The 17254-nt window shown below is 44.8% G+C and overlaps 1 protein-coding gene across 5 annotated transcripts in view; it reads left to right on the top strand.

Moving 5' to 3' along the window:
- The window catches only part of CIITA (class II major histocompatibility complex transactivator), a 70764-nt gene that overhangs the window by 3231 nt on the left and 50279 nt on the right, over positions 1–17254 (top strand). Inside the window, exon 1 of one of the 5 annotated variants that reach the window (XM_037910961.2) lies at positions 6512–6659. The exons of 2 other annotated variants lie outside the window; for them this stretch is intronic. In XM_037910961.2, coding sequence (XP_037766889.1) covers positions 6653–6659 — 7 coding nt within the window. In that variant the 5' untranslated portion in view covers positions 6512–6652. Of the gene's footprint in view, positions 1–6511; positions 6660–6978; positions 7190–17254 lie in introns of those variants that run through there. 2 more of the 5 variants (XM_043523212.1, XM_037910962.2) reach the window with 2 other exon arrangements.

Raw genomic sequence — 17254 nt, 5'->3', positions numbered from 1 at the left:
TCTGAAATAGAAAGTTATGGGCCCACTAATTTACCAGGGGAGTAAAAGGATCAATCAAAGAATCATAGACTTTAAGGTCAGAAGGGACCATTTTAGGATCATCTAGTCTGACCTCCTGCACAAAGCAGGCCACGGAATCTCACCCACCTGTAACAAACCCCTAACTTATGTCTGAGCTATCGAAGTCCTCAAATCATGGTTTAAAGACTTCAAGGTGCAGAGAATCCTCCAGCAAGTGACCCGTGCCCCACGCTGCAGAGGAAAGCGAAAAACCCCCAGGGCCTCTGCCAATCTGCCCTGGGGGAAAATTCCTTCCCGACCCCAAATATGGCGATCAGCTAAACCCTGAGCATGTGGGCAAGACTCACCAGCCAGACGCCCAGGAAAGAATTCTCTGTAGTAACTCAGATCCCACCCCATCTAACATCCCATCATAGGCCATTGGGCATATCTACTGCTAGTAGTCTAAGATCAATTAATTGCCAAAATTAGGCTATCCCATCATATCATCTCCTCCATAAACTTATCAAACTTTGTCTTGAAGCCAGATATGTCTTTTGCCCCCACTGCTTCCCTTGGAAGGCTGTTCCAGAACTTCACTCCAAAATTTTTTCCAAGACCTTGCATACAACAGATGTCAAACTAACAGGCCTGTAGTTACCCGGATCGTTTTTTTTACCTTTCTTAAAAATAGGAACTATGTTAGCAATTCTCCGGTCATACGGTACAACCCCTGAATTTACACATTGATTAAAAGAGGATAAGGGCACAGAAGAGAAGGGGAAAAACTTATTAGACATGGAAGGAATTCCCTGCCAGATTTAAAAGATTAGGACTGTTAAACAGGAGATGAATAGGAGTTGACCTAACTGACACTATATTGTTTTTGACATTCTTCTATTGAGCGTTCCCTGTTTATTTCATAATGAAAGTAAAAGGGGACACTTATTGAAACTGAAAGGTAACAAATTTCAGAGTGATAAAAGGAATTTTTTTAAATATAAATTACCCTGTGGAATTCACTGACCAGACATTAGGGGAAAGAGCTTAGTAGGATTTAAAGAAAAGATCATTTCTTAAGGAGAAAAATATCTGCATTTACACTTGTCAGGATAAACTTATAAGGGGGAGCACCCTTTCTTTTTCAGGATGTAAGTCAACCCTTGCCCCGCACAAACACTGTTTGTGAAACAGACTTCCCCATGGACATGTCATCATGTAACTGACCACTATGGAGGTCTGACTCCTTCCTCTGAAGTGCCTGGTGCTGGCCACTGTTGGACATAGGATCTTTCTAGATCTTGGGAATATCCATCACCATTGAATCCAAGCGCCTCTAGTGCTAACAGATTTATCCTCTTCCACATCTGTGAGGTATGGTTGCATTATCACCATTTTACAAATGGAAGAATTGAGGCACAGATGATGAGCAACTTGCCTACGGTTACTTCGGAAGTTTGGAATTCAGTTCCCAGCTCTGTCACAATCTCCTGATTACCAGTTCAGTGCCTTAATCATAAAACCATCCCCAGACTGGTAGACCATTAATCTGATCTCAGCAACTCCCTTCTGCATTTCTGAGTGCATACTGCTTTGTATCAAAATAGGGCATAGGGCCTGCAAACAGCAATCAATTACCATTAGCTTGAGCAGTTCAGTGCCACGCTGTTTGATTATTATGCGCTTTTGTTCTCAGTTAGCCCTTGTAATAATGTTTTTCTCTCAATTTCTAGTGTCTGCCCAGCAGTTCCCTTTTCCGTGGTTTCCTGTGTAAGGGACTTCTCTCTTTATCTCCCATCCACACAGGCATAGCTATAAAATATAAAATAGCTGTATTTGGGGAAGTTGTAGCAGCAGCAGGGTATGGTTGCACTGGGATGTTTATCTCCTTCCAAAGCTGGGTAGAGCAGAAGCATGTAGGAAGCTGCTGGCCTGTCCCCTATCCCCAGCTTGTCACACTGCGCCCAGAGTTTTTCAAGCCCTTGCCTAAGGGCCTGGTTTATTAATTCGAATACAAAACTGGCAACCAAAGTAGGCTGCAGGGACCCCCAGCAGCCTTTCCCTCTGCTCCAGGGACTTCTGCAGGAGTCCACTTGCTTCCTGTGGCTTCTCTACAACTGCGGTTTCTCAGTCCTGTATAGAAAACACCCTGCTGAGAAGGGGCAAATCTGATACTCAAACATGGCTGCCCCAGGCCCTTAAAGGGGCAGATCATCCTGTTACATCTGTGTCTAACACATCTGTGCTCAGAGAGCCAGAAAAAAAGGCTTAGTTTGATTGGAAAGTGGGAGATACTTCTAGGCATCTGGTTGAGGTCCACAGCAGCTGACACAACTGTTACAGGGCAATACGATATGGGCTCACCAAACTGCCCTGGGGCTGGGACTCACCGGAAGTAGGAGTCCTGGTTACCCTGAAACCTGCTCTGGGTTGGCTTTAGTTTCAAGTGGGGGAGCTGCTAGGGTTGGGTGCCTGAAAGGGGCAGCTGACTGGTCAAGTGAAGGAAAGGCTGTCAGATCCCGCAGCTGCATGGATGGCAAAGGAGATGCTGAGGGCAGGGGAACTAGTGCTGCAAATCCAAGGCTGGCCCCATCTCTCTGCTTTTAATATTCTGTGTGGTGCGGTAAGCCTTCCTCCCTGATGTATCTAGTTGGCCTGCCCTGGGAATCTAAAATTTACTGTATTTGCCAGTTTGGGAGCATAAATTCAAATCAATAAAGGAATATAGTCATCTTAAAAAATGACATTACTCCCTGAAAATTTACATGTTCCAGATTCTATTCTAGTATTGTAACATTAGATGGAGAAAAAATTTATGCACTGGTACTTTTAAGGATTGTCAGTTTCCCATCTGGGTGGGTCTTTCATACAGAACAGGAAACAAAACAATTAACGAAATAGGAAAACACAATTGCAAAAATCACGCAGCACCACAGAGGTACCATGGGGCTGTTGTAGGTCCTGAAACCACCTTTAACTAGATTTCAAGACTGTGTCCCTCAAACCTGATTGTTGTGTGTTTTTGCCTTCCAGTGGCTGTGATGAGCCTGAAATCCAGTAGATACAAGTAGTTTCATAGATTCATAGATATTTAGGTCAGAAGGGACCATTATGATAATCTAGTCTGACCACCTGCACAACGCAGGCCACAGAATTTCACCCACCACTCCTGCAAAAAACCTCACACCTATATCTGTGCTATTGAAGTCCTCAAATCGTAGTTTAAAGACTTCAAGGAGCAGAGAATCCTCCAGCAAGTGACCCGTGCCCCATGCTACAGAGAAAGGCGAAAAACCTCCAGGGCCTCTTCCAATCCAATTTTCCTGGAGGAAAATTCCTTCCCGACCCCAAATATGGCGATCAGCTAAACCCTGAGCATATGGGAAAGATTCATCAGCCAGATACTACAGAAAATTCTTTCCTGGGTAACTCAGATCCCACCCCATCTAATATCCCATCACAGGCCATTGGGCCTATTTACCATTAATATTTAATTACCAAAACCATGTTATCCCATCATACCATCTCCTCCATAAACTTATCGAGTTTAATCTTAAAGCCAGATAGATCTTTTGCCCCCACTACTTCTCTTGGAAGGTTATTCCAAAACTTCATTCCTCTGATGGTTAGAAACCTTTGTCTAATTTCTAGTCTACATTTCTGGTGGCCAGTTTATGTCCATTTGTTCTTGTGTCCACATTGGTACTGAGCTTAAATAATTCCTCTCCCTCTCCGGTATTTATCCCTCTGATATATTTATAGAGAGCAATCATATCTCCCCTCAACCTTCTTTTAGTTAGGCTAAACAAGCCAAGCTCCTTGAATCTCCTTTCATAAGACAAGTTTTCCATTCCTTGGATCATCCTAGTAGCCCTTCTCTGTACCTGTTCCAGTTTGAATTCATCCTTCTTAAACATGGGAGACCAGAACTGCACACAGTATTCCAGGTGAGGTCTCACCAGTGCCTTGTATAAGGGTACTAAAACCTCCTTATCCCTACTGGAAATACCTCTCCTGATGCATCCCAAGACCGCATTAGCTTTTTTCACGGCCATATCACATTGGCGGCTCATAGTCATCCTATGATCAACCAATACTCCAAGGTCCTTCTCCTCCTCCGTTACTTCTAATTGATGCGTCCCTAGCTTATAACTAAAATCTTGTTATTAATCCCTAAATGCATGACATTACACTTCTCACTATTAAATTTCATCCTATTACTATTACTCCAGTTTACAAGGTCATCCAGATCCTCCTGTAGGATATCCCAGTCCTTCTCTAAATTGGCAATACCTCCCAGCTTTGTATCATCTGCAAACTTTATTAGCACACTCCCACTTTTTGTGCCGAGCTCAGTAATAAAAAGATTAAATAAGATTGGTCCCAAAACCGATCCTTGAGGAACTCCACTGGTAACCTCCCTCCAGCCTGACATTTCACCTTTCAGTAGGACCCGTTGTAGTCTCCCCTTTAACCAATTCCTTATCCACCTTTCAATTTTCCTATTGATCCCCATCTTATCCAATTTAACTAATAATTCCCCATGTGGCACGATATCAAATGCCTTACTGAAATCTAGGTAAATTAGATCCACTGCATTCCCTTTGTCTAAAAAATCTGTTACTTTCTCAAAGAAGGAGATCAGGTTGGTTTGGCACGATCTATCTTTTGTAAAACCATGTTATATTTTGTCCCATTTACCAATGACTTCAATGTCCTTAACTACCTTCTCCTTCAAAATTTTTTCCAAGACCTTGCATACTACAGATGTCAAAATAACAGGCCTATAATTACCCGGATCACTTTTTTTCCCTTTCTTAAAAATAGGAACTATGTTAGCAATTCTCCAATCATATGGTACAACCCCTGAGTTTACAGATTCATTAAAAATTCTTGTTAATGGGCTTGCAATTTCATATGCCAATTCCTTTAATATTCTTGGATGAAGATTATCTGGGCCCCCCGATTTAGTCCCATTAAGCTGTTTGAGTTTCGCTTCTACCTCAAATATGGTAATGTCTACCTCCATATCCTCATTCCCATTTGTCATGCTACCATTATCCCTAAGATCCTCTTTAGTCTTATTAAAGACTGAGGCAAAGTATTTGTTTAGATATTGGGCCATGCCTAGATTATCCTCGACCGCCACTCAATCCTCAGTGCTTAGCGGTCCCACTTCTAGTTTCTTTGTTTTCTTCTTAGTTATATGGCTATAGAACCTTTTACTATTGGTTTTAATTCCCTTTGCAAGGTCCAACTCTACTTGACTTTCAGCCTGTCTCACTTTATCCCTACATATTCTGACCTCAATAAGGTAGCTTTCCTTGCTGATTCCTCCCTTCTTCCACTCCCTGTATGCTTTCTGCTTTTTCTTAATCACCTCTCTGAGATACTTGCTCATCCAGCTTGGTCTACAACTCCTGCCTATGAACTTTTTCCCCTTTCTTGGGATGCAGGCTTCCCATAGCTTCTGCAGCTTTGATTTAAAATAATCCCAGGCCTCCTCTACCTTTAGATCCATAAATTCTTCAGTCCAATCCACTTCCCTAACTAATTTCCTTAATTTTTGAAAGTCAGCCCTTTTGAAATCAAAAACCCAGTTGCAGATTTATTTTTGTTAATCCTTCCGTTCAGTTTAAACTGAATTAGCTCATGATCACTTGAGCCAAGATTATCCCCTACAACCATTTCTTCTATGAGGTCCTCACTACTCACCAAAACCAAATCTAAAATGGCATCCTCTCTAGTCTGTTCAGCAGCTACTTGATGAAGGAATCCATCAGCTATCGCATCTAGGAAAATCTGAGCCCTATATTATTACTAGCACTCGTCCTCCAGTCTATATCTGAGAAGTTAAAGTCTCCCATGATCACACAGTTTCCATTAGTATTTACTTTATTAAAAACATTAAAAAGGGCTTAGTTCCCGGCGGTCTATAGTACACCCCAAGCACTATCCCAGGGGAGGCTCTAATAGTTTTCTTCCCCAATGTAATTTTTGCCCAGACGGACTCTGTCTTATCCATTTCATCGCTTCTTATTTCTTTACATTCTACCTCATCATTGATATACAATGCTACTCCACCACCTTTACCTTTATTTCGGTCTTTCCAAAACAGCACATACCCTTCAATACCTGTAGTCCAGTCATGACTACTATTCCACCATGTTTCTGTTATCCCTATAATATCTGGTTTCACTTCCTGCACCAGTAGCTCTAGTTCCTCCATTTTGTTACCTAGGCTCCTTGCATTGGTGTACAAACATCTTAATTTTTGCTGTTTGGCCTCACTCACATTCTGTACCCTATTAGGCACGGTCATTTTACAGCCAGTATAACCGATTAGATTGGTATCTACACTTCCCTTCCTCCTACCCACAGCTGTATCCTCTCTTACTTCGTTTTCTTTCCTCTTAATACCCCTTGATGTAATTGCATCATATTCCAACAGGTGACTGTTTAGATAATACAAATTCTAAATACTACAGCTATCATATAGCATGCGTGATTCATACATGATATAATACTTGTACATGTTTCTGGGCTGTTAGCAGGAGACGCTTGTGCTGGGGAGTGAATCTAAACAGACTGGCAGCATGCCTGGTTTTTAAAATACTTTCACTTTTGTTTGACGTTGTCACCATTTGGTGAGATGCAAGGTAAGGAGGCTCCCCGCGCTGCTTAATTTATTCTTATTGATTCACTGTTTGAAACAATGCAACTTTGGGACAGAGTTGAATTGAATAGGATTGTAACTGGGCTCTGACTTCTTGGGAAACTGGTTAAGAAAAGTTTATTTGGCCCATCAGGGGTCACTTCCGCCTACTGTAACTTATAAATCTGTGTTTGTAAGATTGTTATGTTACAGGCTTTCCTCGTCCCATGTTCTTTTTTTGGAGAGGAATGGAAGAGAATAAGGGAGGAGAGAATATATTGCAGGTGTTGGTCAGAGGTTTTCATGCTGTGATCTGTGCTAGAAGGGGACTTCCTCTTGCTTTTCTCTCTGGGATTCCCCACATTGATTTAACTCCAGCCTCCTTCCTTCTGCTATTATTTATTTGCCCACAAAGATTCTTCTCTTCCACTTACTTTCATTCTGCACAAGCACCAGCTAATGGTAGCAACTCTGGATTCTGCCCCTGGGAAAGAAGCACAGAGTGAGCAAACAGGAACTGGACAGTTTCTGCAGGTCAGTTTCTCCTTGACTCCTTAGATCAATGCTGTTGCCCTGACAGAGGGTGGTGCATCTAGGTTTTGCGGAAAGGCTAGACTCTTCGCTGTATGTATCCTTGTGGACACTGCTTGAAAAGTTGGTAGAGAACAGCAGGTGAAGCTGCATTTGCCTATGGGGAGCTCCTGGATTTAATCATGCCTCTAGCTTTGTGGTTAGTGATTTTTGCCAGATGGAAAACTTGCTAGAACGTTTCTTGTAAATTTTTGGGGGTGCGGATAAGAGGGTACTAGGAAATCTTACAGAATTTTTGGGAAAAATTAATTTTGAAAGTAAAAGTAGCAGTTCCAGGAAGGCTTCTTTACAAGCAATTTCTAAGGATGTGGCTTGTGGGACTTAAACCTTGTGTTTTTAGTAGGTGTGACTGGAGGACTGCGGTTCTGCCAGGTTCTGTCTTCAAGGGCCAATGCAGGCTGCTGCCAAGAGGCTGTGCTTTCTCGGTGGTATAAGGTGTCTTTTACTGCGCCTGCTAAATGAACTTTCACAGTGTTGCTGTATTAATCTCCTGGCAACAAGAAAACTTTGAACAATAAGAATGTAGAGGAGCCAGAATTCTATTCCCAGATGACACAGTGACTCTAAGTAACACATTGCAGGGGTGGGGGGAGGAATAACTTCATGTCTGTGCCTGAGTTTAACCAAGATGAAGCTAGTAGCAATTCCTACCTCACAGTATTGGTGATGGTGATACTAGCCTCGTCGTAAAGCACAAAGTTTCTTGCATGGAGGTTCCTAAAGAAGGATGAAGTGTAAATTACATCGCCATGGACATCCTCCTAAGGGAGAATGTGACAGGATACAGAGCAGTCCTCAACCTCAGCCACACCGAGTCCGCTTCCTCTGGAGTTACAAAAGTCATCTAATAATGCATAGGTTGCAGCAGGCCATCAGAATGGGATGGCAATATGCCTCCTTCCAGTGCTCCCTTTGTTATGGGTTGCTAGCTAAGCAATCTCATCTCAAAACCTACATGACCTACAACGGAAAGGAGATGACAGAAAGAGACTTCTTGATGTCTTAAGTGTTCAGTATATAACTTGTGAGTGTTGATGGCTCAGAAACATTCTAGGTACAGTGCAGCCAGACTGAGGATCAGCAAGTGCAGTTAACATCTGTACTGGAGCCTGGTCAGTATTGTGTATGGGGTGCCTACACATGTCTATGAATCTTGCTTTGACTTGGATCACCTTCTCACCCTGCATTGTTTGAGTATCAAACATTTCTACAAGCAAAGCTTGCTTCATAGAATCATAGAATAGCAGGGTTGGAAGGGACCTCAGGAGGTCATCTAGTCAAACTGCCTGCTCAAAGCAGGACCAATCCCCAACTAAATCATCCCAGCCAGGGCTTTGTCAAGCCTGACCTTAAAAAACCTCAAACGAAGGAGATTCCACCACCTCCTTAGGTAACGCATTCCAGTGCTTCACCACCCTACTAGTGAAAAAGTTTTTCCTAACATCCAACCTAAACCTCCCCCACTTCAACTTGAGACCATTACTCCTCATTCTGTCATCTGGTACCACTGAGAACAGTCTAGATCCATCCTCTTTGGAACCCCCTTTCAGGTAGTTGAAAGCAGCTATCAAATCCCCCCTCATTCTTCTCTTCCGCAGACTAAACAATCCCAGTTCCCTCAGCCTCTCCTCATAAGTCATGTGTTCCAGATCCCTCATCATTTTTGTTGCCCTCTGCTGGACTCTTTCCAATATTTCCACATCCTTCTTGTAGTGTGGGGCCCAAAACTGGACACAGTACTCCAGATGAGGCCTCACCAATGTCGAATAGAGGGGAACGATCACGTCCCTCGATCTTCTGGCAATGCCCCTACTTATACATCCCAAAATGCCATTGGCCTTCTTGCCTTCATGCAAGCATCAGCTAAAAGCACAATTCATACAATTGAAGTGATCAGTCAAAGTGTGAATGGCAAATTCCAAATGATTAATAATTTCCCTGAACAATGTGCAAATAATCTATGGCTCAAATATATTAAACTATTAGGTTTTCAATAGCAAAGGTAAAAATCATGATCTGATTGCCCAAAATTTGTTTAGAAAGAAATCAGTGCATTAGATAAACTGTTAACAAATAGCTTACCCAGCTTTAGCGTTGACTTCCACTAAATGTTAATGGCTTATGACAAGGCAACACTTAAAGTATCAGCAGTGAAGGGGTTAATCTGTATAGCGAACTAGTTGAAGTTTTAGTTTGAATTTGTGCCAGGGTCTTTTTTTCAGACAATTTCCTTTGCTGCTTTTTTCATGTTTTCATATCCCTTTTTTGATCCTGTCCTGCACAGAGGGCCTAAGGTTCTTGTTTGCCGATTAATGGCATAAGATAGCACTATTACTCATTAGCAGTCTCTATGGTTTTTTTAAGTTTCATGTTGGCAGCAGTCCTAATCCTCTAAATGGTGTGCAATGTCTCTTCTGTTTAACACAGATGTTCATGACGGGCAGCAGCATGTCTGTAACAAGCACAGGGAAGGATAGTGGCTATTAACCTCGAGTTCTAGGAGAGGTGTTTCGTTCATTGCATCAGTATTTGTTTGCTATGAATTGTTACATGGTCATCACATTTCATAAACTAGTCTGTGACAGCTGAAAGTCCAGGTCTTTTCCTCTGTCCTCAAAATGGCTTCACCCTTTTCTTTCATTTTACTAACTTGTCTCATCTGCCATGGAAGCACTTTCCTTCACCTACTGACTCCAGTCTGCTTACATCCACAGAGCAGTGCCTGGGGAAAGCAAACTCTAGGTCTTCTGAGAAGCGTCAACTTACTTTTTGAAGAGAACACTGCCTTGTCGCCTCTATGTAATCATGCCCTCTCATTTTATTAACATCAAATGACAGATTACTAAGGGACATGGTAAATCCTCCATCACTTGGAGTCTTTGAATCAGGACCGAATGTCTTTCTAAAACATAGGCTATCGTTCAGCCCCAAGTTATTGGGTTCAATGCACTGGTTGAAATTCCGATGGCCTGTGTTATCCAGGAGGTAACACTAGATCATCATAATGCTCCCCTTCTGACCTTAAAATTTGTGAAGGTCCAATCTTCTTGATTAATTAAATGGGTTCACTCAGACTCTTAAAACTTTTAACTTGTTCAATTAATGAATTTATCTTTTTCCCCCAGTCTTGCCAGTGGTTCTTTAGGTGGCTTTATTGTCCTTTTCTGGTAGCTCTTTTTTTAGCACTAGTCCTGTTAATGTGTCTCTAGCATTATGATTAAAATCAGTTGCAAGGATCATTATCCAGTTCTTCTTGGGGTGCTGGTAGGGTTGCTGTTACCCAGCACTCTGTCAGGCCTGTTCAGTTGTCAGTATTGCTCTGTGTAATTGAAATAAGAAGCTTATATGTAAAATAAAAACGATCTCATTCTGACTTGAGGCTTTGCTGCAGCAGGTGCTAGACTGAGCCATATGTTGAGGGCAGGTATTGGGAGGCAGGAAACTGAAGGGAAATGTTGCAGAACAGGGGTCTAAAATGGTGTATTCTTGGGGGGGGGTATAGCATTGTGAGGGGCAGGACACAGATGGGGGGCATGAAGTTGGGCTCACGGGGAGGCAAATGGAGCGGGTGTTTGGAGGCAGGGCATGAAGGATTGTGTGCAAGGAAACCCTAGGTCATAGATGGGGATGTGGGCCTACAGCACCTGCCTAGGGACCCAGCTTCTGGAGCACAAAGAGATCAGAATCCCAGCTTTCCTTTGAGTGAACTCTTTTTGAAGCTGTGAGGACTAGAAAAAGCTTGATATTGATATTGATGATGTGGTAATCAGTGTCCCAAACAGACTGTCTGCAGATTCAGTCAAACATTAACTTTCCCCCTTCATCTTAACTCTGAATCCTCTGCTCTGGGGGAGCCCCCCACCATCACCCAAGCAGAGTACATATTTGTGGGGGGGGGCTTTTTGCTGCCATGCTATCCTAGTGCTACTAGGATGAAGTATCAAGCTTTCCTCCCCCCGACCCCAAGTTTTCTGCTGTGCAGTAAGATACACTGCAGCAGCAAGCAAATCCCCTTGAGCCTTCTTTAATTTAACGTTATGCAAATCTTTTAAATCAGAAATAAGCCAATTTTCCAGTTTCTTACTAGCCATTGTCTGACTACTCGGAGGCAATCTTGGCTCAGCGGTTGTGGTTGCCTAGGTGGTTTGTGTGGGAGGAAATAGGAATTATGCAAACTGCCTTTGTCTCCAGTGTTGTTAAAAAGATTTCCTTCTGAGATTATGTCTACACTGCAGCCAGGGATGTAATTTCTGGCTCAGGCAGACATGCCTTCTCTAGCTTTGATTGAGTTAGAGAGCTAAAAATAGCAGTGTAGGCTGACAGTTCGTGCGGGTACATCTACCCGAGCCAGAAATTACCCTGCCCCTCCACCCCCCCTTCCCCCCCCCGCCCCGCCCACAGTGTAGCCATACCTTGAGTGTGTAAACCCTGGCTGCAGTTATGTGGGAGGAGGCGGCAGAAAACACCTTTTGTAAGTCTGCCTCGGACAGTGTCAAAATATTGAATAATTGAACTTCCTGCAATTTATGGGAGCACACAAGGAAGGGCATCTGCCTCGGTCTCCCAACACACTAACTCCCAGCTGTGTTTATGCTGCACTCTGGCTTTATTGTGCTCAGGCACCTACTGGCAAATTAGGCGGCAGAAGTGGGTCTAGGAGGAGTGCTGACCACCACATTAGCTGGCAGCAGTGCCCCTCTGGCTGCCTAAGGGGACTTTAACCCTTGGCATTCCAAGTGCCATGTGCAGTCCATCCTCCTCACCCAGACCACTCGCCTAGGCTTGTGAGCTGTAGCATTATGAGCCATTGTGTAACTTCCATTGGCATCTTTTAGCAGTCTGCAATGAGCACCCCAAGGCATAGGGATTGGATCAACCAAAGCAAAATGTTGCATGAAACCCCAGGGGAGCACAGCGCCAACACTGAGCACATCTGTGACTGCTGGCTTTGTGTGACTGCATGTAATTCCCGCTGAGTCTGCTTGATTGAATTAGGCACCCAAATTAGCTAAAACTATGGGAGCAGGTGGAGAGAAGCCAGCCTGCTCCTCTAAATACACTTGGCCTGTGATGTTCTGGGAATATCTTTAATTAGCAGCTTCTGTTTTCATTTTCAGACTGTCACATAAATCCACTCAGCAAAACCCAACTCCAGCCCCAACCTTCAGATAATAATAATAATAATCTCTGCTTGTGATGTGGAAAGCTTTTACTTGTGGTTTTTTGCTGATTTTCCTTTTTGAAACTAAATGCCCTTTTTTTAAAACCCTTTCCTTTACCATACACCTTGACAAGGTATATGGAGTGCTGTCCATAATGTCCCACAGAACAGGGGTCCTGCAGACAAGTTCTTGGTTCAGTTATAAAAGAAATGATATGCTTAATCCAATGCCCAATGAAGTCAATGGAAAGGCGGCCATCAGTGGGTTTTGTATCCTGCCCTATGTAGTAAAGCAGGGTGAGGGCATTTCAGATTGGTGAAATGAAAAGGATGGTGGTCAGATTTTTGAATTCCTGAAACTGTGGTCCTCTTTTTGGACTGAATAACTGAACAAATCATCCATTAGCTGTATTATTCTTTTCTACTGATGCAAGGCACTTTCCAATACAGGTAACACACAATCGTTCCCTTGCGGGGCCCCCCAACTAGTGTCAGACTTGACCTAATGAGACAGGGTGAGGACCCGATAATGTCAATAAGCTAGTGCCCTAACCCATCATATCACAGTCTGGTGTGGAGAAGCTGTTGTTTCTTTTTTTAAGATGCTATCATTTATGTAGCTAACTCTGGAAGACTTTGAAAAGTGTTATGAGGTTGAGGGTAGCAGCCTTGTTGCTCAGCTCAGGATGGGGAGTACATGTGTGCAGAATGGCATGGAAGAAAGTGCAAAGACAGTGGGAGAAGTAGACAAAAGGGGCAGTCAGGTGGCATTACTGGGGTCCAGTGTTGCTCTCTTCCACCAAACAATTGTTTTATAACTCCTGTAGATGTTCTAAATTGTGGACAAGAAGGGATTGTGGTCAAAGGGATTAAGGCAAGGGGCATGAGTCAGGATAGAGTCATAGGGTATGTCTACACTACGAAAATAGGTCGAATTTATAGAAGTCGTTTTTTTAGAAATCGTTTTTATATATTCGAGTGTGTGTGTCCCCACAGAAAATGCTCTAAGTGCATTAAGTGCATTAACTCAGTGGAGTGCTTCCACAGTACCGAGGCAAGCGTTGACTTCCGGAGTGTTGCACTGTGGGTAGCTATCCCACAGTTCCCGCAGTCTCCGCTGCCCATTGGAATTCTGGGTTGAGATCCCAATGCCTAATGGGGCTAAAACACTGTCGCGGGTGGTTCTGGGTACATATCGTCAGGCCCCCGTTCCCTCCTTCCCTCCGTGAAAGCAGCAGCAGACAATCGTTTCACGCCTTTTTTCCTGAGTTACCTGTGCAGACGCCATACCACGGCAAGCATGGAGCCCACTCAGGTAACCGTCACCGTATGTCTCCTGGGTGCTGGCAGACGTGGTACTGCATTGCTACACAGCAGCAGCAACCCCTTGCCTTGTGGCAGCAGACGGTACAATAGGACTGGTAGCTGTCATCGTCGTGTCTGAGGTGCTCCTGGCCACGTCGGCCAGGAGCGCCTAGGCAGACATGGGTGCAGGGACTACATTAGAAATGACTTGACCAGGTCATTCTCTTTAGTCCTGCAGTCAGTCCTATTGAACCATCTTATGGTGAGCAGGCAGGTGATACGGATTGCTAGCAGTCCTACTGTACCATCTGCTGCCGGGCAGGCAAGAGATGAGGATGGCTAGCAGTCCTATTGTACCATCTTCTGCCGAGCAGCCATGAGATGTGGATGGCTTGCAGTCCTTCTGCACCGTCTGCTGTAGATGTAAAAGATGTAAAAGATAGATGGAGTGGATCAAAACAAGAAATAGACCAGCTTTGTTTTGTACTCATTTGCTTTCCCCCTCTCCCCCGTCTAGGGGACTCATTCCTCTAGGTCACACTGCAGTCACTCACAGAGAAGGTGCAGCGAGGTAAATCTATCCATGTATCAATCAGAGGCCAGACCAACCTGCTTGTTCCAATAAGAACAATTACTTAGGTGCACCATTTCTTATTGGAACCCTCCGTGAAGTCCTGCCTGAAATACTCCTTGATGTAAAGCCACCCCCTTTGTTGATTTTAATTCCCTGTAAGCCAACCCTGTAAGCCATGTCGTCAGTCGCCCCTCCCTCCGTCAGATCAATGGCAGACAATCGTTCCACGCCTTTTTTCTGTGCAGACGCCATACCAAGGCAAGCATGGAGGCTGCTCAGCTCACTTTGGCAATTAGGAGCACATTAAACACCACACACATTATCCAGCAGTGTATGCAGCACCAGAACCTGGCAGAGCGATACCGGGCGAGGAGGTGACGTCAGCGCGGTCACGTGAGTGATCAGGACATGGACACAGATTTCTCTCAAAGCATGGGCCCTGCCAATGCATGCATCATGGTGCTAATGGGGCAGGTTCATGTGGTGGAATGCCGATTCTGGGCTCGGGAAACAAGCACAGACTGGTGGGACCACATAGTGTTGCAGGTCTGGGACGATTCCCAGTGGCTGCGAAACTTTCGCATGCGTAAGGGCACTTTCATGGAACTTTGTTACTTGCTTTCCCCTGCCCTGAGGCGCATGAATACCAAGATGAGAGGAGTCCTCACAGTTGAGAAGCGAGTGGTGATAGCCCTGTGGAAGCTTGCAACGCCAGACAGCTACCGGTCAGTTGGGAATCAATTTGGAGTGGGCAAATCTACTGTGGGGGCTGCTGTGATGCAAGTAGCCCATGCAATCAAAGATCTGCTGATATCAAGGGTAGTGACCCTGGGAAATGTGCAGGTCATAGTGGATGGCTTTGCTGCAATGGGATTCCCTAACTGTGGTGGGGCCATAGACGGAACCCATATCCCTATCTTGGCACCGGAGCACCAAGCCGGCGAGTACATAAACCGCAAGGGGTACTTTTCAATAGTGCTGCAAGCTCTGGTGGATCACAAGGGACGTTTCACCAACATCAACGTGGGATGGCCGGGAAAGGTACATGACGCTCGCATCTTCAGGAGAACTCTGGTCTGTTTCAAAAGCTGCACGAAGGGACTTTATTCCCAGACCAGAAAATAACTGTTGGGGATGTTGAAATGCCTATAATTATCCTTGGGGACCCAGCCTACCCCTTAATGCCATGGCTCATGAAGCCGTACACAGGCAGCCTGGACAGTAGTCAGGAGCTGTTCAACTACAGGCTGAGCAAGTGCAGAATGGCGGTAGAATGTGCATATGGACGTTTAAAGGCGCGCTGGCGCAGTTTACTGACTTGCTTAGACATCAGCTAAACCAATATTCCCACTGTTATTACTGCTTGCTGTGCGCTCCACAATATCTGTGAGAGTAAGCGGGAGACGTTTATGGCGGGGTGGGAGGTTGAGGCAAATCCCCTGGCTGCTGGTTACGCGCAGCCAGACACCAGGGCAGTTAGAAGAGCACAGGAGGGCGCGATACGCATCAGAGAAGCTTTGAAAACCAGTTTCATGACTGGACAGGCTACGGTGTGAAAGTTCTCTTTGTTTCTCCTTGATGAAACCCCCCTCCCCTTGGTTCACTCTACTTCCCTGTAAGCTAACCACCCTCCCCTCCTGCCTTCGATCACCGCTTGCAGAGGCAATAAAGTCATTGTTGCTTCACATTCATGCATTCTTTATTCATTCATCACACAAATAGGGGGATGACTACCAAGGTAGCCCAGGAGGGGTGGTGGAGGAGGGAAGGAAAATGCCACACAGCACTTTAAAAGTTTACAACTTTAAAATTTATTGAATGCCAGCCTTCTGTTTTTTGGGCAATCCTCTGTGGTGGAGTGGCTGGTTGGCCGGAGGCCCCCCCACCGCATTCTTGGGCGTCTGGGTGAGGAGCCTATGGAACTTGGGGAGGAGGGCGGTTGGTTACACAGGGGCTGTAGTGGCAGTCTGTGCTCCTGCTGCCTTTCCTGCAGCTCAACCATGCGCTGGAGCATACTGGTTTGATCCTCCCACAGCCTCAGCATTGAATCCTGCCTCCTCTCATCACGCTGCCGCCACATTTGAGCTTCAGCCCTGTCTTCAGCCCGCCACTTACTCTCTTCAGCCCGCCACCTCTCCTCCCGGTCATTTTGTGCTTTCCTGCAGTCTGACATTATTTGCCTCCACGCATTCGTCTGTGCTCTGTCAGTGTGGGAGGACAGCATGAGCTCAGAGAACATTTCATCATGAGTGCGTTTTTTTTTTTCTTTCTAATCTTCACTAGCCTCTGGGAAGAAGATCCTGTGATCATTGAAACACATGCAGCTGGTGGAGAAAAAAAAAGGGACAGCGGTATTTAAAAAGACACATTTTATAAAACAGTGGCTACACTCTTTCAGGGTAAACCTTGCTGTTAACATTACATACATAGCACATGTGCTTTCGTTACAAGATTGCATTTTGCATCCCCCCACTGCGTGGCTACCCCCTCAACCCTCCCCCCACCCCGTGGCTAACAGCGGGGAACATTTCTGTTCAGCCACAGGCAAACAGCCCAGCAGGAACGGGCACCTCTGAGTGTCCCCGGAAAAAAAGCACCCTATTTCAACCAGGTGACCATGAATGATATCTCACTCTCCTGAGGATAACACAGAGAGATAAAGAACAGATGTTGTTTGAACACCAGCAAGCATACACTGCAATGCTTTGTTGTACAATGATTCCTGAGTACTTGCTACTGGCCTGGAGTGGTAAAGTGTCCTACCATGGAGGATGGAATAAGGCTGCCCTCCCCAGAAACTTTTTGCAAAGGCTTTGGGAGTACATCCAGGAGAGCCGCGAATGCCAGGGCAAATTAATCCTTTCACATGCTTGCTTTTAAACCATGTATAGTATTTGAAAAGGTACACTCACCGGAGGTCCCTTCTCCACCTGCCAGGTCCAGGAGGCAGCCTTGGGTGGGTTCGGGG

This window comes from Chelonia mydas, chromosome 10, assembly GCF_015237465.2.
Source record: "Chelonia mydas isolate rCheMyd1 chromosome 10, rCheMyd1.pri.v2, whole genome shotgun sequence".
Classification (NCBI taxonomy): domain Eukaryota; kingdom Metazoa; phylum Chordata; order Testudines; family Cheloniidae; genus Chelonia; species Chelonia mydas.
This window is presented reverse-complemented; position numbering and strand designations above follow the sequence as displayed.